General features: G+C 41.9%; 1 protein-coding gene across 4 annotated transcripts in view; it reads left to right on the forward strand.

The window, feature by feature from the left end:
- FBLN2 (fibulin 2) overlaps positions 1-26,911 on the forward strand; it is a 199,565-nt gene that overhangs the window by 135,709 nt on the left and 36,945 nt on the right. For all 4 annotated transcript variants that reach the window (XM_039481823.1, XM_039481821.1, XM_039481819.1 and 1 more), the window contains exons 4-8: positions 5,354-5,483; positions 11,028-11,214; positions 19,937-20,143; positions 25,549-25,665; positions 26,111-26,212. In XM_039481823.1, the coding sequence (XP_039337757.1) occupies positions 5,354-5,483; positions 11,028-11,214; positions 19,937-20,143; positions 25,549-25,665; positions 26,111-26,212 (743 nt within the window). The remainder of the gene's footprint in view (positions 1-5,353; positions 5,484-11,027; positions 11,215-19,936; positions 20,144-25,548; positions 25,666-26,110; positions 26,213-26,911) is intronic.

The raw sequence follows: 26,911 nt of genomic DNA on the forward strand, positions 1-26,911 counted from the left end.
AGCCATTGATGGACCTATCCTCCATGAACTTATCTAATTCTGCTTTGAACCTAGTTAGACTTTTGGTCTTCACAACGTCTCCAGGTTGACCGTGCTTTGTGTGAAGAAGTACTTCCTTATGTTTGCTTTATACCTGATGTCTGTTAATTTCATTGGGTGACCCCTGGTTCTTATGTTATTTGAAGAGGTAAATAACATTTTTTATTCTCCCCATTCGTAATTTTTTAGATCTCTATCATATCCCCCCAGTCATCTCTTTTTTTAAGCTGAACAGTCCCAGTCTTTTAAATCTCTCCTCATGTGGAAGTTGTTCTATACTCTTAATCATATTTGTTGCCCTTCTCTGTACTTTCTCCAATTCTAATGTATCTTTTTTGAGATGGGACAACCAGAACTGCACTAAGTATTGAAGGTGTGGGCGTATCATAGATTTATATAGTGGTATTTATATTTTCTATCTTAATATCTAGCCCTTTGCTTATGGTTTTGCTTTTGACTGCTGCTACACATTGAGCAGATGTTTTCAGAGAACTATCCATGATCAATCCAAGATCTTTCTTGCATTGTAACAGCTAATTTAGAACCCATCATTTTGTATTCATAATTGGAAGTATGTTTCTCAATGTGCATTATTTTGTACTTATCAACATTGAATTTAATGTGTTTTGTTGCCCAGTCACCCAGTTTTGTGAGATCCCTTTGTAATTCTTTGAATTTAACTATCTTGAGTAATTTTGTATCATCTGCAAACTTTTCAGCCAGTTTGACCTGGGTATTATTGGGGTACATGCAATATTATATCCATAATGTCAATGAGAAAAGTCCAAAACTAGCTAAAATGTCTTAAATATTTTAAACAAAGATTAATTTACTGTATTAAAATCTTTTCCAGATCACTTATGAATACGTTGAACAGCACTGATCCCAGAACAGGTCTTTGGAGGACCTTGCTATTTACCTCTCTCCACTGTGAAAACTGTCCATTTATTCCTACCCTTTGTTTCCTATCTTTTAGCCAGTTACATATCCTTGATGGGACCTTCTTTCTTATCCCATGACATATGTTACCTGTTGAACTGCACTGGTTCAAGTGGAGCATGTTTATATTAGAGGCTTGCACCAATTTAATACATTGATGTAGTTACACCAGTGTGAATTTTTGAGAAAGGCCCCAGAGTCCAACAATTGATCTATGTAGCCATCTAAGAATGGGTTTGTGAATAGGAAATAAATAAGAGTACATAATGTAAAGCTTTTATCTGCTGAGCTAATGGTTCAGTGGTACAGTACCCAAAATTAAACCATCTTGAAATGTCTAAGGGCTTGTCTTCATTACCAGGGTAAGTCAACCTAAGGGACGCTACTCCAGCTACATGAATCATAGGAATGGAAGGGACCTTGACAGGTCATCCAATCCAGTCCCCTGCCTCATGGTAGGACTAAGTATTATCTAGACCATTCCTGACAGGTGTTTGTCTAACCTGATCTTAAAAATCTCCAATGATGGAGATTCCACAACCTCCCTAGGCAATTTATTCCAGTGCTTAATCACCCTGACAGTTAGGAAGTTTTTTCCTAATGTCCAACTTAAACCTCCCTTGCTGCAATTTAAGCCTATTGCCTCTTGTCCTATCCTCAGAGGTTAAGAAAAAATATTTTTCTCCCTCCTCCTTGTAACAACCTTTTACGTACTTGAAAACTGTTATCATGTCCCCCTCAGTCTTCTCTTTTCCAGACAGAACAAACCTAATTTTTTCAATCTTCCCTCATAGGTCATGTTTTTTAGACTTTAATCATTCTTGTTGCTCTTCTCTGGACTCTCTCCAATTTGTCCACATCCTTCCTGAAATATGGTGCCCAGAACTGGATACAATACTCCAGCTGAGGCCTAATCCACTGGAGTCGACATATCTTAGGTCGATTTACCCTGGTATCTTCACTGTGCTGCATTGACATGATTTATCGTAATCTTGTCGGGGAGCTGGAGTACAACTGATCAACTGGAGAGCGCTCTGCGGTCAATTTAGTGGGTCTTCACTAGACCCACTAAATCGACCCCTGATGCGTCGATTGCAGCAGCGTTGATCTCCCCATAGTGAAGACCAGCCCTAAAGAAGTTACAAGTATAAAAATGACCAATTGCAATTCCAATAGCACTGGATTACCATTGTCCTCTTTTTTTGTATCAGAAAGGAACTTTTCATGGCAAAATGTTCTATTTCTAAGGAACGTTAATCCGTGTAGACTTTGGCCTTTTAACACCAGCTAATGATTTTTGGATTGTAGGTGCTTTACATCCAAAAAAACTACTTCATTCAGTGTTAGTCTCTTGGACGTTTTCAAAGAGCCATAATAGCCATCAATAAAATTTCAGATGTCCTATGATGGCAGTAAAAAATTAGGTTCAATCCTCAAATATGTTTGGACATTAACCACTAAAATTTCAAACAAACCACTGTTTTTTTCTAGTTATCAATTCACAGTGAAACAAGAAGCAAACATTACTGGAAAAACAAAACACAAAGGGGAAAAGGGACCTTCTTCCTTTATTCAACCACAGACCAGTGATTAACTGATAACACTATTCATACATTGTTTAGCATGTAAATATTAACTTAAACCTGGTGCGGCTGGCCATTGACATTTTAAGTGTGAATGGCCAATGGCCAAGTTGCAGTCACAGGCTAGTTTGCGCAGGAATATGAGACATCTCCTTACAACTCTTTTTTTTCAAGCATCAGGAAAAAAATGAATTGGAAATATTTTTTTTCTCAGGGAGACTTGTTTCTTTGTTGTAATAATCATACATATCGTATTGACAACCATTTTTGGCTTGGAACTTGCCATCGGTAAAGGATAATTAACTGGCTATTAGCCATTTGCTGTTAAAGAGCAACATCCCTTATAACCAGTGTATGTTTGTGAGACTGCAGGTTGGAGAAGATTGAGCTTATGCCCTTTGGGTGCACTGTTACCAAGATGCCCCCTGTTGGACAATTCTTGTACTTTGTGGCAGGCACTGGAATTGGCTGTCACCAGCAATAAAGGGTTATGCCCGGAGAAAGTAAATCCTTTCCCTACTTCCCTTGCATCACCTCAAAATGGGTCCACCACAAAATCATAAGATTAAGAACATGAGTATAATACTATATGTCAGTGGTGGGCAACCTGCAGTACGAAGGCCGCACGCGGCCCATCGGGGTAATCCCCTGGCGGGCTGCGAGACAGTTTGTTTACATTGGCTGTCCTCAGGCACGGATGCCCACTGCGTCCAATGGCCATGGTTTGCCGTTCCTGGCCAATGGGAGCTGCGGGAAGTGGCAGGGTCTGGCTGCCACTTCCCGTAGCTCCCATTGGCCAGGAACGGCAAACCACAGCCACTGGGAGCTGCGGGCAGCTGTGCTTGCAGATAGTTGTGATGTTGCACTCTATATGATTTTATGACAATATGCTAGTGTAACTGAAATATGCTTCATGCAAAAGGTTTCTTGTAAGGTATCATTACAAAGCTTATAATCTACTGAGTGTGATCATCCTATTTGTATAAATGTACTACTCTTGTATCTGAAACTAGAAATATGAGATATAACTCTGAGGGCCTATTGTAATTATGCAAAGCATGGGCCATTAATGGTGGTTTGGAATCTTGATGACTCCCATTAACCAGGACAATCGACTGCAGATGGCTCTGGTTTACCTGTAAGTCTTCCTGTATACATATGTGCTGGCAAGTGGGTAATGAAGTCTTACAGTGACGTGTGATCATGTCACCTGAACTAGAGTCCATCTTTAACCTGGTGCTTTTTCATTGAGAAGGGTGGGGGGAGGGAACCCAGAGGGACAAAGGATTCCTGCCCTTATGCAAAAGATACCACCTGAATTGGAACAAGGGCAGTACCAGGGGAAAGGATTGTGCCCAGACTAGGAAGATGTCCAGTCTGTGAAAGAGACTTATTGAAACATCTTTCAGGGTGAGATTTTATCTGTATTCTGTTGTATTACTGTATTAGACTTAGATTGTGTGTTTTGTTTTATTTTATTTTACTTGGTAATTCACTTTGTTCTGTCTGTTACTGCTTGAAACCATTTAAATCCTACTTTCTGTATTTAATAAAATCACTTTTTACTTATTAACCTAGAGTATGTATTAATACCCGGGGGAGGGGAGGAACAGCTGTCCATATCTCTCTATCAGTGTTATAGAGGGCAAACAATTTATGAGTTTACCCTGTACACGCTTTATACAGGGTAAAATGGATTTATTTGGGGTTTAGACCCCATTGGGAGTTGGGCATCTGAGTGTTAAAGACAAGAACACTTCTGTAAGCTGCTTTCAGTTAAGTTTGTATCTGTGAGGCAAGTAATTCAGATTCTGGGTCTGTGTTGGAGCAGTCGGGCGTGTCTGGCTCAGCAAGACAGGGTGCTGGAGTCCTAAGCTGCCAGGGCAGGAAAGCAGGGGCAGAAGTAGTCTTGGCACATCAGTTGGCAGTTCCCAAAGGGGTTTCTATGATCCAACCCGTCACAACGGTCAGTTTAAACAAACTGTCTCGCAACCTGCCAGCAGATTACCTTGATGGGCCGTGGGTGGCCTGCGGGCCACAGGTTGCCCACCACTGCTATATGTTGAATGATGTTTAATCCATTGGTCTACACTATTTATATAGTGCCAGGCATTATGTTCTCTGAATGCTGATTGATAGATTATAAAGTCAGAAGAGACCATTGTGATCATCTGGTCTGCCCTCCTGTATAACCAGGAGGCCACAGGACTTCCCTGAATTAATTCCTGTTTGAACTAGAGAGAGAGAGAGAGAGTGTGTATTTACAATCTTGATTTAAAAATGTCTAGTGATGGAGAACCCACCACAATACCGGAGTAGTCATTCCAATAATTATTTACTCTCAAGGTTAAATATTTGCACTTTATTTTGAGGCTGGATTTGTCTAGCTTCAACTTCCAGCCATTGGCTCTTGTTTATATCTTGGCAGGCTAGATTGAAGAGCTTTCTACTATCAAATTTCTATTCTCCATGTAGGTACTTATAGACTGGGATCAAACCTTCTCTTTGTTAGGATAAAGAGATTGAGTTCCTTAAGTCTTTTGTTAAAGTCACGTTTTCCAATCTAAGATAGAATTTAATGGGTGAAATCCTGGCTCCATTGAAGTCAGTGGCAAAACTCCCATTGACTTCAGTGGCAACAAGATGTCACCCATAGGATCCATGTAAAAAAAGGTAATGGAATGCATATATTTCTGTGTCCAGTGACACACATTCTTACTGTATATTCTTGCAACCTGATGACACTACCTTTTGAATGCCAGTTAACACTTAACCCTGTTCCATCTTTGCAGAATTGCTCAGCAGCAGTGTTGTGTCTCATACTTAAAAGAAAACAGCTGTGTTGCTGGCATGATCGCAGCCAAGGAAGGAGATCTGTGTGGACCCGATGAAAGCGATACATGTGGAAGATCTTTTTATAAGGCAAGTCGCTTTGGTACTTTTGCAAGTCCTATTCTGATGCAGATTTATAGAGTTTTGTGCACTTTTTTTAAAGGTGCTTTATATTTGTATCATGGAGTTTAGTTATTTATAAAGTTGCATGGGTAAGGCATGGAAATCATACTTAGCTAAATATTTTAGTAGTTTGCATTCAGGCTTAATTGTGCCCGAGAGTTCTAAAACTTTGTAATGAGGTAATTTGTATTGTTTCTCTCTCATTGTTAAGATTAAACTTGCTGTTTTATTATTGCTTTCTCCATTTGGAAGAGGGTGGGAGAAGTTTATTTCAGTTTTTACATCTGCAGTAGTAGATTTTAGAAAATGATAGGGAAAAGCTTAATCAAAGATATAATTGGAAAGGCCCATTACTGAACAATTTATCAGCTTAGACACATTATTGAATAGCAGTTTAATTTACGAGCTAAACAAAAAATTTGACAAGAAACAAATATTTAGATTCCTATAGAGGCTTTTTCTCATAAATAAAGATGGGCTCTTAACTGGTGGGTTGAAAAATGAACCATGTGCCAGAACCTCAGCCAGTCTAAATCAGCTTAGCTCTACTGAAGATAAAGGAGCTAAGCCAGTTTACACCAGCTAAGGATCTGGCCTCTTATCTGTTATGGACGTTTCTCCAGTTTGGGTCTGAAGTGAAGGTTTCAGAATTCCTTAAACACTGATCAGAATTTACGTAGGTGTTTGTATGCTCAAATGTAATATTCCATTGTGTCATCAGAAAACTTATTAGCTCTGTCTGTTCTAATGCATCCAAGAGTCTTGCAAATAACTTGACTTGTTGGTAAGGAAAATATAAGGTCATCCACTGTGTAGTATAGGGTTTAATTAGGTATGCAGGCTTATCATTTCTAGGGGATGATTAAGTCTTCAAAATCATATTTGTTTAGAGCTAAAATTCTGCGCTCAGAAACATGCAGAGAAATCACTGAAACTTTCATGGCTCTATTTGTGGGTAGATTTTGGCCTTTAGTTATTTCAGAAATAAGGCAAATATGCTACTCTTAGATCTGTGTGTGGGCATCATATATGCAGTGCAGAGCACTATTGCTGTACTGTGCTTGCTTCACATACAAGGAACTCTCAATGAGTAAGGCCAGATTGATGTGGGGGGTGGTTTCACTCTACCAGTACAAAGTGCACTTTGCAGCTTTGCCAGTATAGTATTCCTATGCCAGTGTAGGGTGACCAAATAGCAAATGTGAAAAATCGGGATGGTGTGGGGTGAGGGGTAATAGGTGCCTATATAAGAGAGAGTCCCAAATATCGGGACTGTCCCTATAAAATCGGGACATCTGGTCACCCTATGCCAGTGGAGCACTCCTAGTTTAGATGTAAGGCAAAATTCTCCTCTGGACTATCATTTTGTATCTTAGTTGTAGTAAAACTTGCAATCATCAGCACTGTGAATCCATGCTGTGCAGATATTAATGTAGTGCTCTCGTTCAAATTAAGTGATTTTAAACTCTGGTCTCTTCAAGGCAGGGGCTTTGCCTTTTTATTCTGTCTGTATAGCTCCTAGGATATAGTTGCTGCTAACAGGAAGAAAAATGAATAATAATAGTAAATCACATATCTTGAAAATTAAGATGTTTCAACAATATTATAATCAAACACCTCTCCTTTCATTGGTGGCGTCATAGAAAATGCTAACGGGAAAACTATATAATTATATCTTTTTTCGTTCCATTATGGCTATTGCTTTTTAACTGTTCTAAGTGAAAGGACTTTACAGGGAATCTAGAAAAGATCTTGCAGTCTAACACAATTAACCAACATTTCAAGACACTGTATTTCTGGAGAGGAGCAGAACATGAAGCGATGAATAGAGCTGGGTGACTTTTTTTCAGCAAATAGTTATTTGCCAACAAATTCAGTTTTTGTAGAGACAAAACTATTTGCAAATTTATGCCAAGTTTGCCAAATAGTTTCAGCCAGACAAAAAATCAAAATGTTTTGTTTCAGCCTGACTCAAAATTTTTCATTTTGATATTCGCATTTATGGAAAAAAGCAAATGAGGACTAGATTCCCTGAACAGACTGGGGAGAGGCAGCTTCAGTGGTGGGTTAGGGAATTCACCTCTGATGTGGAAGACCCCACCTGATCTAGAGAAGGGATTTGGACTTGGGTCTCCTACATTGCAGGAAAGTGTCCTAGCTATTGGGCTATGGGCTATTCTGGTATGGGACTGTCTCAGCCTCTACTGTTGAAGCGGTTCTACTGTTTATAAATAATCAGTCATAGAGGCAGAGATTTGGACTTGGGTCTCCCATATGCTAGGTGCATGGCCTAACTACCTGGCAGTGGAGTCATTTTCACTCCCTCTCCCTGGCCCCATAACTATTCATTGTCATTCAAAGTCATTAATAAGGGTTTTGTTTGTTTTAAACAAAACATAGAACGTTGCTAAGAAAATGAAAATCCGTTTCAGTTGAAAATCCATTTTTGTTGGGAAACAATGTTTTGACAAATACTTCAAGTAGCTATAGTACCAAAGGCTAGTTTGTCAATGGCAGGAGTAGGGCCTGCAATTACAGATTGGTGCCTACACAAAAAAATGGTGTCAACAGACTTCACTTTAGAAAAGGTGGCCCAATTCATCTTTTTGGAGTTTTCTCTGTGTCTGTTAAATGTGCAGCTGTGTACAGTGTTTGATCATCGATTAAATTTTTGAAGCTCTTACAAATAGATAGCACTATACGCCACATTAGGACATGCGGTGTGCTAGAGCAAAGGCTGAGAAGACAAGGGAGTAGAGTGAGCAAAGAGGGGGAACTGTTTTGTGGCCTGAACATCAGGTATGAAATATGTAGGCCCCCTGAAACTGCAGTTTTGAATCTTCACAGAGGCGACTCATCCCTTCATTCTTCAGACCCAGAAAAACTGAGTTCCATGCCATGCATTTTGTGAGTCTTTTGGAGGAAGGCCTAAAAGCCGAAATTCTCTGTTACTGCCCTGTCCATAGTGGAAGCAGTGCTGGTGAAAAGTCCAAGTTTGACAGGGATGGTATGTGAATGGGCACAGCATGACGCTGGGAGGAAACCAGCCTTTGACAGGAGATTGGTTTGGTGCGACCAACTCTAGAAGAGAGAGCTTAGTTCAGTTTTCAACCCATTCAGTTCTTGGAATTTCTTCTGACATTGTCAGCCTGTGCCAGTTTAAATGTGGCTTCTGTTCCATGCTGCTGATTGCTGTCAGCAGCTGAACTAGACTGAAATCATTGGTCTTAGTTCATATGGGCAGTCTCAGTGGGGTTGCAGAGTTATAAATGAGTACTAGACATATTGACTCTCATCACTTATCTGGAGGAAGGGAGATTCTGAGTGCTGTCAAGCATTTTGTAACCATTCACTATGAATGTGGGCATCTAAATGTACTTACTAAGGTGCCAGGTCAGCTATTTAATATTCACATCATGGTGGGTATCTTCATTTACATATGATCTCCCCATGGTCTGTGTAGCAGGGTGAGTTAGCTCCTCCACTTCCTTGCTTGATTAGCTGCTAATTATGCCTAAACATGAGTGATGCTCAAAAAGGACTCTTAAACATGTATAGGATTCGGTGTTTGTCTAATGCACTTGTATGACCTGATTGTGGAAACTGCATATAGCCCTGGGTAAAGGGCAGTACAATCACCCCACCCCAAGGGAAACTCCAGGAGGGATGTGCCCCAGGAAGGAATGAGTCCTCCCCCATCTCCCCAGCATGGAGGGAAATCACACAATCTGTATTATCCCTTTTAGATGCACCCATGGAAGGGGAGAACGGGTGCAATACTTAGCAGTGCATTCTGGGCTCTGTATCCTAACCCCCCTCTCTGCAGCCGTCAGCTATGTGGGCTCGTCTTCAGGGGAGTCAGGGAATACCAAATCCAGAGTCCATTTGCTGGACAATAGGTGTCTGGAGGGAGCAGTCTCTGTTCACCTGAGCATTCCTGGTGCTTTTGCAGAGTGCTGAAGGAGGACAGGCCCCTTTACCCTCTTCTCATACTGTCAACCAATTAAGGGCCAGGGACAATCTAGCCCTCAGTAGTCTCCTACATGTGTGGACCTGGTAAGTACAGTGCTTAGTGTGTTGTAGTGAAGTTTAGGGTTTTGCAAATGGGATCATAAATTGAATGCCATGGAGTAACTACCATCACCTCCTGCGATAAATGAACGATCTTATTGTGAAAGGAAAAGTTGATTATCTGAGCAGTGCTGTTCTAACCTTATCTCAAACTAGCACTTGGCTATTTGTGCCCTTATTAAGAGCTGGCTAACTTCTTGTGTAGGCTAGTGTGAAGCATTCATTGCAAAAGACTGGGTAGTATGGTGACATAAATATTAATTATGTGATAATGATAAATTCACTTCATTTGGGCATTTGTGGGTTGCTATTATCTTTAGCGATTGAAGGCTATAAAGTATTGCACAATGTGCAGATTCCAATATGTGTTCAGTCATTTTCCCTCCAATGTATTTAGATAGCCCAAGCTGTCACAGAAGCACTATTTCATTTACTGTTGCTCCTGCAGTTTTGTCAAAAATCCAACATAAAGACAAATCTAATGTGAGACCAATAAAACGGTAACTTGTTCTATGAAGCATGGTACTTATAAAAAGAAATCTGACAGTGTATTAGACGGTAACTGGGGCAGTGTGATTACTTGTTAAGGTTCTTTATGTTCATTTGAGATTGTCTTAAAGAACCTAAAAGTTTTCAACATCTAGTCTATGGTGTATTAACATATATCCAAAACAATGACTAATGTATGCAACGGTTGTGAGCAACGGTTCCTACAGCATTTGCCTTCTGCTTCCATGCGAACAGTAATTGAAGTCCACATTGCAGCTAAATTTTAATATTCATCCAACTTCAGTTGCCCTCTTTGTACTAGGCAGGCCAAAATAAGCAGGGAGTGAGGATCCCATTTCTGTAATTGGCTAAATCCTAACCCAGGGGTGGGCAAACTTTTTGGCCCAAGGGTCATATCGGGGAATAGAAATTGTATGGTGGGCCATGAATGATCACAAAATTGAGGTTGGGGTGCAGGGGCGGGGGTGGGTTCAGGGGTGGGGCTGGGGATGAGGAGTTTGGGGTGTAGGAGGGTGCCCTGGGCTGAGACTGAGGGGTTCAGAGGGTGGTAGGGGGGATCAGGGTTAGGACAGGGGTGCTGGAAGGGGTGCAGGTTCTGGCTGGAGGTGTGAGCTCTGGGGTGGGGCTGGAGATGAGAGGTTTGGGATGCAGGAGGCTGCTCCGGGCTGGAATCGAGGGGTTGGGAGAGTGGGAGGGGGATCAGGGCTTGGACGTGTGGTGCGACTTCTGGGCTGGCTTAAAACGGCTCATGGGCCGGATGCGGCCCGCGGGCTGTAGTTTGCCCACCGCTGTCCTAACCATTAATTCAGACATCCTTGCTCCAGGGAGAAGTTCAGAGCAACTCCAGTTCTGGGGCTTGGGCCCACCTCTATTTATATATAACCCAGGACACAAAAAACCTAGGTTGCTAATTGTCTCCTTCCTTTATAGCAATGTTGTGATTGCTGCACTGTGGGACTGAGAGTAAAAAGTGAGGGGCAAACCTGTGAGTCCAACCCAAATCTCGGCTATCCCTGCAACCATGTGATGCTATCCTGCTGTGAAGGAGAAGATCATCTTATTCCTCCAGAAATAAAAAGGCATCCCGAACCTCTGCCAACAGTGACACCTGAGAGAAGTAGGTTCCCTGGTTTTAATTTACAGGCAGTTGTACAGATGAGTGGTTTCTCCATTCCACCCCCCGCCCCTACACACACACACACACACACAAAATGTGATACTGTGGAAGTATAATTGGTTTCACTTTCAGTCGAAAATAAAGTGCTTCCTTTGGACCAGAGATGGACTGATTTGGGTCAGAAATTTTAGATGCTTCTGAACTTGGGATACCCACTTATCTGCTGGTATTTCAGTAGCCACCAGGTTGGACGATGCAGCCTATTAGATTATCCAGAATGGTTATCCACAAAGCTTTCACTGAGCCAAATAGGACTGACTGTTCCTTTCTGTGTGCAGGAAATATTTACTAATGCTTAGGGCTTGTGTACACATGAAAGTTAATCTGAAATGAGGTAGGGTGTGAATTTAAAGCAGATTAACTCCACTATATTAGGCAAATCTGGAGTAAGACACTCTTATTCTGTAATAACAGCATCTACACATGGAGTTAATCAGGAGTAACTCTCCATGCCAACAAGGCCTTAACCAAGCTCTGTCCTCTTTCTTCCTTATTGTTTATCACAACACTGACGTAAGGCCAAGTAGTTTCTACAGGGTGTGCCGAATAGTTTCATTGAAAAAGGACTTGCCTGTTCAAAATTCACATTTAGAGCAACACTAGCAACATTTCCTCCCCATCCTCTCCTCTGAGTCCATCTTCAGCAGAAGCAAGTAACTCCCTACCAAATGGTGTTGAAGAGGCTGGGAGTTCCTGTCTCTCAAGCTCAGTAAACGTAATGGTAGCAGCAGGGCAATCTCTTTACTGCCTTTTTGCCATAGGCAGATGGGCAGCTCTGAGCCCTCAAATGATCCTTTTAAAATTGGCGGGTAGCAGCCATACCAAAATACCAAAGGAGATTGGTGGAGCTGCCTCTCAGTGCTCCCCAGAGTCACTGGTGCTGGAATGGCTGAAAGTCAGTGGGTCATTCCCATGGAAGACTGCAAAGGTAAAGGTGAGAGTGAGTGCCTTTTTATAGGGGTAGCAACTCATAGGCTCTGCACAAAACAAAACTGAGGGCTTGTCCACATGAAGACAGTGCGTGGCAAGTCAGGGTATAAATCTATATCATGCTAGCTTGCCATGCACTAATTGGCCTTTTGGACTCTGCTACCATGCACTGCAAGCTCTGCAGTGCACTTTTACTGAAGTAGGTCAAAGCTCACTACAGGACATTTAATGCACAATAGCAAGGTCCACATGGTGACTTTGTGTGCAGCAGGTTTGTGCACTGTAGATTTATACCCTTGAGTCCCCATGTGGCCAAGCCCTGAGTTTGCTCCAAACAATCTGGCCCCTGGTTATGGTGCAAACAAAACCTCTTGAATAAGGTTTGCAAACTGTAAATGAACCAAAACTGACACATATTGGACTATCCTTATTTTGCATTAAATACCACAACACCTGTCAGTCAGGGACTCAAGGTGCATTACAAACATTAATGCAGCCTCTTAGCATCCTTGCAAGGTGTGTAAATAGTGTTGTATCAATTTTGCAAATGAATATACTGACACCAAACAGTTAAGTGAATTTACCTAAGGTCACACAGTGAGAATTGTGGAACCAGGGAATAGAAAAGTAGAGTCAAGATTCGTGTTCCCTTTCTCTAACCACTAGATCATACTCTCTCCAGAATGATGTACCAAGCACCTGTTACACATAAGTAACAAGCAATTGTCCCTCTGGATAGCCATCTAGCATGCTGGATTTCAAATCCTTGCCCATTCTCTTCTCCCAACTTGTATGTGGGATGATTCTGCTTTAAATCAGTGTAGGGATTGGGTAGCACAGCTAGTGCTGTGTTATATACACATTTCTGACATACAAAAGCTTTGGAACTTCAGTAAGAAACAGAAATCTAGAACACACAAGCTTTTATGTATTTTCTCTTTAAAGAGTGGAAAGCTTTAAGATGTAATGTTTTAAAGATTTCTGGGGGGAAATGACAACATTTGTGTACATTTTCACCTGGGGCAGAGGACAGTGGATTGTTCTCCACTTGATTTTTTTTCCAGAGTATTAGCATATAGTATGGAAAAAAAATACACAGAGCTTTTATTTCTAAAGGAAGGCTAAAGATGTACATGGGAATTTAAAAAGTAAGACTGTATAAAATGTGACCCTGATGTTCTCAGAGTTTTCATGTGAAAGCCTTCAAAGCTCCTAGAAATTCCAACCAAAAAACCTCCGAAAGTCTCGCCTAAAGAATCTTGTTTGCTGTACGGCATATCAGAAGTAGAGTGAAAAAGGAATTGTGTACCAATGTCTTTAATAATCATTTCATATTTTGTTAGGAATGCCCAGAACAGTCACACTGATGCAGCAATAGTTTGATTCTTCAGACAGTTACAGCATGTGAAAAGTTGCAAAAATCCATTGCATATTTTTAAAGTATTTGGGTCTTGGCCAGATCCTCTGTTAGAATCAATGGAGCTACACTAATTTATAGCAGCTGAAGATCTTGGCCTTTGCCTGTGCCATGCTGTCTAATCAGATCAGCTGTTTTCCCTTGAGGTGGTAGTAAGGTATCACTAGCTTTATCTTGCTAATAAAGATGTGCAAAATATTTGTAACAGTTTCCTGAATAAGTTCGCACTTTTTTTTTTGCGCATTTCACTTGGTACTCAAACTGAGCTGTTTTTGAGGAGGAAAAGTCATTCTGGTGAACTCATCTTTGGAATGAAATTTGGCTGGGTATGGGCATATTTGAACAAGAAGTGGTCCCTTCCAAGTGAAGAGAGCTTCAAATCTAAACCGCAGAGAAAATTAGTTTGTTTTTTATTATGGAAATAGCCATCCTACAGCAGGACTGGGCAAAACAAATATAACAAACCTTTGTGCACAGATAGTTCCCCCAAATGAACCCTTTTGAATTTTGCACCAATCTAACTACCAGTCCATTTCTTTTAAAAGCTGTGGCTCTTGCCAGCAATAGACCATTGGTAGAAGGACGAAGCTTTGATTTGTTCTGTACCTGAAGCTCCTTACCTGACAAAAAGTCCCCTGTTACTTGTAAACCCCTCACCTTCACTTTGAGTTCTCAGGATCATGTGTCCTAGGGTGACCATATTTCCCTATGCTGAATACAGGACACCTGGTAAAATAATTTATATTCAAGCAAGTTCAACGGCAATCAATCAGAACTACGCAATAAAAACATTCAAATTAACTTCAAGTTGACTGAGCCCCTGTTGAAAAGAAATATTGCAGAGTTGGATTCTTTTTATTTACTTTCTTATCTTTAAAGCTTTAGGGTTCACACGGAGAGAGGTGACATACACACTCCCGTACACGTCTCTCACATGGGAAGGTGACTGACCAACCTGACCCTCGCTGCCTGGTGCTCTCCAAGCCTCCATGCCTGGCTGGGCCACCGGGACAGACCTGCCTCTCCTGGTACCTGGTGCTGTGTCTTCCTGAGGCAACACACAGAGAGAGGGGCATGCATGTTCACATACCCCCACTCCCCGGATTTCTGCAGGGTTCACACCAGAATGTGGCCAGCAGCAGCCTTTCGGCACTGTTCAGGAGGGAAGGGACAAGGGACAGGAGTTGCTTCCAGCCACAGGGGAGGAGAAAGGGAAGGGATGTCCTGGGTGTCTTTGCAGAGCTCATGTTTTCCCCCCCACCCCACCATGTCTGGAAGCAGCTCCCATCCCTTCCTGTCCACAGAGTGTCAAAAGGCAGCTAACTCCTCGTCCAGGCTGCTGCTGGCCACCGACATAACCCGGCCACCTCCTGTCCCCCTGCCCCTCTGCTACAGCACAGGCAGGAAGGGGTTAAGCCCTAAGGATGCATTGTGCACCAGGGCCCAGGGAACTTGCCTGCAGGGGCTTCAGTGAACCCAGCCAGAGAGGTGGCTCAGCAGCCCCACGGAGCAGCCTCACGCTCCCTGGGGGTAGGTAGAGGTGGGGGTGAGTGAAGAGGGAGCTAAGTCCCTGTCTGGGGGTGGTGTGGGGGGCTGTTGTGGAGCCACTGGGTTGGGGCACAAACAGGCTGGAAATTGCTTCTCCCCCCTGCCACTCCAGAGCTTAGCTGAGGGGCAGAGAGGCTTCTCTGTGCCAGTGCTGTGTGGGGCTTTGGCTCCTTCTGGCCAGCACACTGGGCCAGAGGATCTTGGGCTTTTCCGAGGTGCCAGCCCAGCCAGAGGTAGTGGGGGAAGGAAAGAGCCTGCCGGCCAGGCTGTTAATGACACAGTGCTGGGAGTGGGACGTGCCCTGCTGATTGGGGCGGGAGGGGTCAGGGAATATGGATGAGCGGCGGGGCTGGGGCGGGGGTGAAGGGGCAAAGCAGGGAGAGAACAGTGAGAGGGGGAGCATGTAACCGGCCAATGGGTGGGCAGCAGAGGTGATATGTGACCGGCTGCTGCCTGGCACCTGCCCAGACTCACCAGCCACCACAGAGAGCAGCCAGTGCTGGCCAGAAATGGGACAGGGAGCGAGGCCCTGCAGACCGAGAGCCAGCATGCAGCAGGGGCTGCACTGACAGACCAGTAGAGGGAGCGGCCGGCCCCCCGCGCTGCAGCCTTGCCCCGCCACCAGGCTTGCACACTCTCGTTGTCGGCTACTGGACCCCCCCCCCGCCGCAGCCACATGGTGGGCAGCTAGCTGGCAAGCAGGGATCCAGCCAGCAGCAGGACCCACCAGTACTGATGGGGGGAGACAGAAAATATGGCACAATTTTCCCATTTTTAAGAAAATCGGGGCATCTGCAGGAGGACTGTCCCTTTAAAAACAGAATGTCTGGTCACCCTCGTGTGATGTCAACTTCTGTCAACCCATGTGTAAAGTAGAACTGGCAAGACTTGGCACCTCTAGCTATGAGGGGGGGAACTCTACTCCTTTGAGGCCTGTCTGCTGTAACTGGTGCAGTTTTAAACAGTTACATGTTTGGCTTGTTACAATAGAATTCATGGGTGGGGGAGATTTTACTATAGTGTAATTCACAGTTGCCCCAGCAAAAGTCACTGTGTGGCTGAGGGAAGGGAGCAAGGAGCTTTGCCAGCCCTAAGCTGTATCTGTCTTTGTCCCTAAGCACATGGATGTGTATTTGGCAAGGGCTCACTGCTGGTAGGGCAAAATATCCAGAGGCAGATGTTTGGAGGCATGCTATTGTCCCTGTCCAGCCCCTGCCCGGCACTGGACAGTATCTGTGCCCCAGTTCAGCACAGCACTTAAGCACATACTTAACTTTTAATTCCTGTTGATATAATAGGGTTTAAGAATGGTGAAAGCTAAGCACACGCTGAAGTGCTATGCTAAATAGGGATGGTTTGCTGAATCAGGTTCCTGGAGAGCTGCATTGGGATAACAGGTTACATTTTTTTAGAGGTGGTAGATGGTGTACTAGTGAGCATGCTGCCCCATCGCTCCTGGACCCGTTATGTCTGCACATGTATTTGTAGGCATAATGCTTCCACGTTCAGTCTACTCAAGCTCTGTCTCTTCTTCTTAATTTGGGCCTGATAAGTGTAACTGAAGAATTACCATATTTTACTTTAATCCTTCATAAATTATTCTTTTAAAATGCATAAAATAATTAACATGGCATTCAATTTTTCTGACATTTAATTAACTTTTACATAATGGGAAGCATAGTAATGCATTTTAGTGGAACTGGCTTAAACAAATACTTGGTAAAGAAATGGACCTATTGAAAGGAAACTCCTTTTCTAAGCACCAAACCAAAACTCATACAGAAATAGTACAAAACCCCTTTAAATCCTTAGTAATGTTATACTCTACACCAGGGGTAGGCAACCTATGGCACGGATGCCAAAGGTGGCATGCAAGCTGATTTTCAGTGGCACTCACACTGCCCGGGTCCTGGCCACCGTTCCAGGGGGCTCTGCATTTTAATTTTAAATTAAGCTTCTTAAACATTTTAAAAATCTTATTTACTTTACATACAACAATAGTTTAGTTATATTTTATAGACTTATAGAAAGAGATCTTCTAAAAACGTTAAAATGTATTACTGGCACACGAAACCTTAAATTAGAGTGAATAAATGAAGACTTGGCACACCACTTCCGAAAGGTTGCCGACCCCTGCTCTACACCTATTAGAAAGAGAGGCACTTCCAGTCAACAAGTGGAAGTGGCCTGGCGAAAGAAAACATCTGCTAGATAAATATGTTGTCTGTGTAATAAATTAAAATATCTTCCACAAGCAGAAGGCTCATAAACAGTTCCTCTTTAAAGGGACACACCTGTTAAAATAGTAGTTTTGATGCATTAGGATTATCTGTTCAAACTATTTGCAGGATTTCAGAAAATTCTTTTCTGTTCTTGCTTCTTAGCAGGGCCCTTTTTTAAAACTCTGGCTCTGCACGTGAATAGATGCTTGACTCTTTGCTCTTGCTGTTCGCTCTCAGGCACTTGATCCAGCCAAAGCAGTTTGTAAGCGACAAAGAGGGAAGAATAGGAAAAAGCATAGGAGACCACTGGTTGGGCACCTACTGTAGGTACAGTAAGCTTATCTGAAGCAAGCATATTTTTCCCCCCTTTCTCATTGGCTTGAAGCATCCCTGCTTTAGTGAAATATGGGAATTGTCTTATTGTTAAACTTTGTACGCTGAGGATTTTTGATAAAATAAACTATGAATGGTGTTGCCATTAGACACCATTCTTACATTTCTTTACTGTTGCTAAGGATTCAGTATAATCACTGATGCTTCTTATTCCAATACCCCATAGAAAAAAGTTTTCAAAGAGTCGGAATTAAGTGATTTTAAAACATAAGGTGCTAGGAACAAAACAAGGTGTTTGTTTCATATTAAATACTGTTTCTTACTACTGACATGATATGGAACACTGCATTGAGTATCTGAGCACACACGAACATGCATTAGAATCTCTCTAGGTTTTCTGAATTTTATTTTTGCCAAACCACAGAGTAAGTTACTGAAACTTATGTGATCCAAAAGGGAATATCACTGCAGGTTTGCTAAGGCCTAGACCATGATCTCTCCATGGGTAGCAAACAGGAGCTTTCCAGCTTTATAGAGAGTTCTCTGGACAAATCAAGCAATATAATCAAGACATGGGACATTTCTGGAGGATTTGATAAGTGGCTGGGAGGAGGAGATGACCCTAAATGCAGCTAAAGACCCTTGATCACAGATGCATATTAATCCCAAAGAAATACTCTGACTCATGCTCAGCATACTGCTATAATGATTTTTTAAATTGTGTGGGTCATTTTCAATTGGTACTATACATACAGGGCATGTCTACAGAAGTAATTCCTTGAATAGAAGCTGCTCTGATTACTCTTATCATCTCTCAACGTTTGTTTCTTCTTAAAGTTATTAGTAGATATATGGATAGATGACTGAAGACTAGGGAATTATTGATAGTATTCTTATGAATACTGCATGCATATCTGTGGGTTTAGAGGTTATCTTGCGGCCAGTTTAGAGTTAAGTCTAGCTCTTCCCAACTATCTAGGCTTTTAATTCAGTTGCCTGGGCTCAGAGGAACAATACTTGGTGGGTGGCTACTGCCAACCCCCTATGGAGAAGCATATAGACCAGTTTGAACCAGGTGCAGGGTCCCAAATCAGACAAAGGAACTTATAGATTTTGAAGAAAATAATGGCTAAAAAGCCAGTGAACTAACGAGAGAGACACTGACTGGGGAAATCAGAGGGAGAGGTAGATGCTTCCTGGGCAGTCTGCCTCACCTAGCCCAATGCTGTGAGCCTACCTAGAACTAGCAAGGAAAGGCCAATGCAGGATAATGCATTTAGGCTTTTGTCATTTTAACCCTGGTCACTGTACTTGTTATGTTCCTATGGATAAATAAATCATGTGTTTTGAAAAAGCTGTCATAAGTCACTACATTCGTCAGCTGATCACAGCTCCTGGAGAAAAATGTATAGCAAAGCCTGAAACCCAGTGGGCCTGCCGGGATAATATGATCGGGGAGACTAGGTATTGTAACCTGGTGATACAGTGTAAAAAGTGGCATATACCACAGAGTTCCAGACTAAGAGAAGTACGCCTAAGGGCTTAGAAAGAGTGCCCACGAGAGAGAGAGTGGGGTCAAGGTATAGCACCCACCCTAGAAGCATATCCGTAACTTTATCCAAGATTAAATTATAATGGGTAGGGATAGTCAGCATGGAGCACTGGACTGAGACTGGATTCTATTTCCGCTTTTCCCCACTGACCTTTTGTTTTTTCTTGGGCAAGTCACTCTGTTTCTCTGAGCTTCTGATTCCCTTCCCATCTTTTGTCTGGCTTGTCTCTTTAAATTGTAAGCTTTTAGGACAGGGGCAGCCTCTTACTGTACTTCTGTACAGAACCTAGGACAGTCAGTCCCCAGTCTCAGCTGGGGCCTCTAAGCACTACTGCCATACAGGTAACATAGTGGACCTTGCAAACAGAGTGAAGGTGCATGAAGGACCATCCAAGAGGTAATTCCCTTTAGTCAGTGGCCACTTTAAAGAACTGCGTCCGCAAAGCTTGCACAACAATTCTGATTGCCATTTAGTTAAACAACCTCTTTAGGGCAAATATTTTTTTAATCCCTTGAATAGCTGCTTGAGGTGGGGTTTCACTGTGTCTGCTGGTGTTTTTTTCTTCATGACCTAGCATAGTGTCCTATACAGCAACAATGACAGGACATGCAGTATTCTCTAGGCTCTTATCTTTCTTAATGACACTATAATGTTGATAGTTTCAGAAATTGAGGATCACAATGAAGCCTTGTCCATCAGTAACGAAGCTGAACTGTCTAACAACTTACCTGGAGATGACCTGGATGAGTGCCTGGTCTATCCTGGGGAGCTCTGTCAGCACCTGTGCATCAACACAGTGGGATCTTACAAGTGTTCATGTTTCCCAAGATTTACTCTGCAAGATGATGGGCTCAGCTGTAATCCAGGTGAGAAACATGGACAGGAAACTAATAAAGAAAAGTCATCCCATACATGACTAGTAATGTCCCCATCTTGCCATCTTTACTGACCTGTCCAGCTTTAATCTGACTTTTTATTTAGTCTCATACTATCTAGAACAAAGAGTGTGAATTAAATGTTGGGGGAGAGGGGAGAGAGTTTTTGCAAGGAAAATAGGAAATCATCTCAACTAGATAAGCAGTATTATTCCCTCAGATATGTTGTCTAGTCTTTATCAGTTTAGTCTCTCTCTCTCTTTAAGTGACCCAAGCAATGGAGCTTCCACCACTTGTCTTGAGTCTGATAATTCTCAGTCAGGGATCTTTTCCTGATATTGGTTGAGAAGCTTTTCAAAGTTATCTACGGGGGTTAGACATGCATCTTCCACTAAGAATTGAAGGATCTATTAAGAGTGGAAGATACAGATCTTAATATCCAAGATTGCTTTGAAAAATTTCAGCTATTCATTCTACACTTTCTTGTGCTGGATTTCCTTAGTACCAACTCTGAACAATTCTTTGCAGGTTCCAAGGGAGTTGTTGAGAGTAAAATGCATCTCGTATTGAATTGGGGAAACTAATAATCTGAACCAAACCTGATCCTTCTAAAAAGATCCAGCCTGATTTTCAAACTGAGGATGTGACTAATTTCTTCATTTCCAAACTCACATGTCCTTAGCAGTTATAATTTCAAATTCTGTTTTTATCATGAATATGATTTTGTAAATTTAGCATTATGACTTCACATCAGAATACAAAAGCAGAAAAGGTTGGAGTGTGAGCAAGAGGAGAAACCTCTTAAAAATGTTCCTGCAACTTTTGAAATGTGCATACATTACAGGAAAAAATGTGACAAATGTAAAAGTAAATGCAGTTGGGATGACATTTTCAAAAGATCCTAAAGGAGGAAGGCACCTTTAGGATCCTTTGAAAAAAGTAAAGGATTTGTAATGATCTGCATTTGCAGAGTGTCATGTATCATGAGGTATTTTGTATGTCATGGCTACTTTTCCAATTGAAACTAATATTTATTAAGGTCAAACACGTGGTAGTGCTTCCTGAACTTGAATTTTCTCTGCAATCATTGACTTCTGTCCAGTGATATAAAATATAACATTACCTAATGCAGTGGAAGGCTTGTAAAGAAAGCCTATTGTGTTGTAATTGTTTGGATGTCTAAAGTTCTCCAATGGCAAGATTTCAAGTCAACTAATCTGAAAAGTTAAAACTTTAGGTTAATTACAAGTGCTTTTAATTTAGACATTCTTTATTTAACGAGCAAAAGAAATGTTGGCATCCAATGTTTGCCAAACCTTAAACTCCAAGTACTGTCAGCCAAATTCAAATAGTGAGTTCTTATGATATCATTCTTCACTATGATTTTAAGAAAGTTACATCAATGAGGTATTTTTTGATTATGCTCTTGCTACAGCTGTCGGCTTTTTTGTTTATATTAAATTCTGTGGTGGGAGCCTGATATAGAAGTGGTAATAGAAACAGTTCTGTACTTCAGCCTTGCAAAATTTAGTTCACCTTCTCACCTGGATCAAATTTAATTGTTTGTGTGTTTGTTCCTGCCACCAACACCATCAGAAGCATGTGGTGGGGTAATAGATTTTGTGGCTGGTGGTAAATTTTCATGGCAGTTTTGCAAGACTGCTGTACATAAAGCCACATCAGATAAGTGCTGCTGTGTGCAGAATTGGTTCTGGGTTCTACTTTCAATTCCTTTTTTTAGATCTTGGGTCTGTAAACTTAGATTTAGAAAACTTTTGGGGATGAACTTTCCAGAAATGGTTCGTACACTTCATGAGGGTGTTTATGCTGAAGCTGACCACCTGCGACTTTGTGGTCAGTTGTCCTGGTAGCTGAAATGATCAACAGTTTCTCTGCCACTGAGGTGTGAAAACCACCAATGAAACCTTGTGAAAGGACCATTCCGGTCATCCAGATAGACCATCTCAAGGACCGAGCTAGAGATTGATCCAGGTGGTGCTCGATCTGCAAGGAGGCTGTCTCCCTTTGGGATTTGACTTGATGATGGGTTCTTATAAGATTTATGGTGATCACTACTTCTAGTCAGACTGCCCATAAAGAGAGAACAACTTCTCATTGGTGCTTCCAATCCTGGCTGAAGCCCATAGGGTGACAAAGCTCTGTCCTTGTCTCCAGAGGCAAGAGTCACAGCCTACTGAGCCATTTTCATCATCAGCCGGCAAGGGAGGTGAGGAGAAGCTACCCTCCCTTGCACAGTCTCTGTTGTCTCCCAGTCTCAGTGATTAATCAGGGGGCAAAAGGGGGATCCCAGGCCCACCCTCTACTCTGGGCTCCAGCCCAGGGACCCTAATAGTATCAGATATGGTAGCTGACTTTTTAGAAACAGGATGCATACAATTCCCTGGGCCACTTCCCCACAGCAGCCCCCACTTCCTCAGGATCCACTTCACCCTTACCCCAGGGCCTCCTTCCTTGTGCCTGTTATGGTTTCTACTGCTCAGTCTCTCCAACAGCACAGCTTCCTCCTACAGCTCCTGACACATGCACCCATCTGACTAACTGGGAGGCTTTTAACTAGTTTCGGCCAGCCCCTGATTGGCTTCAAGTGTCTCAATCAACCTAGCTGTCCTCCCTGCCTTCTGGAAAGATCTTAATTGGCCCCAGGTGTCTTAATTGACCTGGAGCAGCTGCCATTTGCTTATCCTGGTAACAGGGATTTGTTTAGCCTGTGGCTAATATATCTGTCTCCCATTACTTTACTATAGCCATCTGGCCTGCCCCGTCACAATAGGTATATTAGGAAATATGATTGGTGCTGAGTACCCACAATTTTGAGTGAAGTTCCTCAGATCAAACCTTAGTGAATATAAATGAGATGCAATGGTGAAAATAGTTGAATGAATTTTTGCTAATGTACTCTAAATCAGTTTGTTTGGCGCTTTCAGTGAAAGTTGGTGGATGGTTCTTTATATTATACAGTAAATAGTTTGCCCATATGTATTCAAGAACAGTAACACATTTAATATGCAAACCACTTCCTTGCCAAATCTTTTTTTCTGGCGCTTCTATTTTAAAGTGGACTCTTCTTTAAAATGTATGTGATCAAATTCAGTGTCTATTTAACTTATAGTTTTCATCGTAACCAATAAAAATGCCCTCCGAGTAGTGGGAAGTCCTATATTGGCATACCGTTTCCCAAACATCATTATTTCCTCATCAGTGACTTCCTAGATGATTAGAAGGAAGGCTTAAAATAAATTAAGATGATATGTAAAATCTACAAAGCACTGTAGTCATTCAGGTTAACGTTTTCAAATGTGTCAATGTGATGTAGGAGCCAAAATCCCATTTTCAAAAGTGACTTAGGCAAATAGGACCAGATTAATGAAGGTATTTAGGTATCTAAAGATGTAGACAGTTGTCTAGGCACTTTTGAAAATTTCACTAGGCACCTATCTGCATTTTTAGGTTCCTAAATACCTTTGAAAATCTGACCCTTAAGATCCTAATTCTCACTGAACATCAATGGAACTTAGGCTCCTAAGGGCTTAAATCACTTCTGAAAATGAGATTAAAGTTTCTAAGTCACTTAGGTGCTTTTGAAAATTTTACCCTCAGTCCAGGATGATATAATCTTCAAGTTCCTAAGGGAAGGCTGGGTCTGCATTAGGCATGCAGTAACATTAGTTCCATATGCTGGTCAATGCTAAAAGAGCCCCAGCTGTGGGACACAGAGATGGTCACAGGGCCTCTGCACCAATATTCCATTCAGACTGCTGCGCTGTAAGCAAGATTATATTGCTCCTCTCCATGTTTTGCATGAGTTTAGGAAGACTGCTGCGTTGCCCTGCCAGGTTGCAATGCACCACCAGATGTCCTGTTGGCTGTCTAATAGCCATGGATGGCATCTTCCTATTTTCTCTTTCTGGCCATAGTACCCGGTGAATATCTCCTCATCCAGAACTACACATGTCTTTTTTTCATACTGGGCAAGGGGAAGATGTAGTGCACGAGGCAAGGGCCTTGCATTACACCTGGCTACACAGCAAGAAGAGACATGCCTGTAGTTGGATAGACATCTCCATTCTTCCCTGCCATAGCTCTCAGTGCTCCTACTGGAGTTCTTATTTCTCCTGTTTAATATTTCCCCCTGACAAGGTGTCTAACAGACCCATCATGTTTTATATGTCTGTCTCCTCTGTCCCCCCAGTGGACTCTCAGGTATGGATAATCCCACTGAACTCTCTGCAGAACCCTCGCTTTTTTTTCTTTTAATTTACATTTTCCTATTAATACTTTGAAACAAGAAAATCCCTGTTTTTACAGAGTATTATTCAGTGATGTCTTAGTTCAGACAAAATGTGCCTTTTATTTTTCTTAGCTGAGTTCCGGCTTACTCTCATGGCAGGAAATCTAGCTGGATCAGACACCTCTGTATCTCTTGCCTTATTTTCTGACACTGGGAAATCTAATTGGGACATACCACATGAAGTTTTCCTGCCCTTGCCTCATGCCTCTGTACCTTTCATACCTGTGATTTTTATGGAAAATCCCCATGCAGTAATCCTGGTCAGTCATCTCTCATTGCCATACACCCAGTGGGTTATATTGTGTGCTCAAATGTGTGTGTACCATTTCTGCTGAAGCCAGCAGGAGTTGTAAATCTCAGGGCAGAACTGAGCCTTGTTCAGCTTAGACACAAAAAGATGACACACACACAAACTGGATTGCTCCTGTTGATATAATGGAGCAGAGCACTAGTTTAGATCTGCTGTAATTCCTTTAAAGGTTTTTTAGAAACTTAAGGGAAATGATAGATGTTAATCACAGATGTTAGTCACCAAAACTCCTACTTGCCTGTTTTAGATGTTATTCTCTTGCATACTGTGCCTACAACAGTGGACGTATTATTTTCAATTACATTTTAGTAGAATATACGACATATGTTTGAAGACCACGTATATTGACCGTGCAGTTTACCCTAGGAATTAAGACAAGAACATTGGCTTCGTGGCAGGGCAACAATCCAAGGCTTAAATCATAAACTGTTATGTGTTTAATTAGATTTTGACACCTACAAGAAAAATTTAACTTAGTGGAAGAAATTTACAGCAGGCAACTCTGCCTGCTAATTCTGGAGCATATCCATTTATGCATACAACCCTCTGCATGTGTGTATGCTACATGGACAATTGCTTGTACACAATATGTTTTAAGATCACAAATATCAACTCAGCGCCTTCATAAATTTTGCAGTAGAAGTTATGGAGTCATCTGAAAATGTATCTTTATATATTATAGAAAGTAGCATAAGTGAATGAAAGGTCTGACTTGTAATCTTTGCTTCTGGCACTTGAGAGATGTGGTGTAATATTTGTTTTTGTACATGTTCACAGATATTGATGATGGCCAAAACACTGACTTAGGAGTGGAAGCCACCATTGCTCCAGAAGCCTCTAATATTCAGCCTGCCACTATTAAGACTTCACAAGTAGAGCAAAATAAGTGCAAAGGTATGTATGACAGACAAGATGGAGACACAGATGGTTTATGAATGTTTACAAGGCTGGAATGAAATTCCAAAGCTCCCTTGGCTGATTTCATTTCCGTGCATGTCCATACATAAGTTACCTCCGGTATTAGCTTGGGGAGTTTAGAGGATTGTCAGGAGGAATGTGCTGGGGTAATCTGAGGTTAGACTCTAATTTCAAGGTTATTACACACTTGCTATTTAGGTTAGTTTAAGCAGAAGAGCAGTGCAGGATAATTTAAGTAACACAGGTAGGAACCACACAGGTGTATTTGAGTATAATAGAAGGATGGTAAGTAGTTATTAAGGTTACCAGAAGAGATTGTTCGTTTACATATTTTATACCTGGGATTATACTTGGGTGAATAAAGCTCTTTAAATTACTTCTGTGTTGAATTTTAAAATGTTTGAAACTTTGCTTTGTCTAGATAATGGCCCCTGCAAGCACATCTGTAATATTGAGGAAGGAAATGCTGTGTGCTCTTGTTTAAGTGGATATGCTCTCATGGCTGATGGCATTTCCTGTGAAGGTGAGTAGGTGTTTAAGGTGTTTCCACTGAGATAATAGACTAAAGACACATTATATGGGTCCCATTAGTCTTGGGGGCCTCATGGACATTTCTCTAAGGGCCTATTATTTTTGATATTGTTAACTACAGGTAGTAGTAGAGTCTTAACTTTACTGTACTTAAAACCAGATCGCACTAGGGATGCTAAAAGTGTTTGAGCACTTCAGACGTATCACTTACAACATCTGTCAGGTCATTTGAAAAATTGCCTGGTTAGCCATTTCCTCTGTGATGTTTTGAAGATGCATTCCTTGACTGTGCGCATGGCAAAGTAGTTAAGATTGGTCAGACCATACCTGTTGGTAAAACATGAGACCTTATTACTATCCCTTTTTCACTAAATGTAAAATTCACCTTTTGCTTTACCTAAGTCTTGTATTGGAGTTGTTCAGGTTGGAGGAGTGGGGCCTGTACACACTTTGCATGACACTGGAGGGGGTGCCTCCAAGCAAAAGCAGTTGGGACCTGGGCCAGGGGATCTACAACAGCACAAATCCAGTGGCCCTGACATTCTGCAATGAAGTTGTGAAGTGGCAGAGGCTACTGTTCCAGCCTGTGAGCTAGCATGGAAGCCAAGAGAGGCTCTGCTGCAAATCTGCATTCTTTCTACAGGTGGAGGAATGAACTCCATCCTTCAAGCCAAGTTTGTATGGAAGGATT

Source organism: Mauremys reevesii, linkage group 7 (genome assembly GCF_016161935.1).
Source record: "Mauremys reevesii isolate NIE-2019 linkage group 7, ASM1616193v1, whole genome shotgun sequence".
In the NCBI taxonomy this organism is placed as follows: Eukaryota; Metazoa; Chordata; order Testudines; family Geoemydidae; genus Mauremys; species Mauremys reevesii.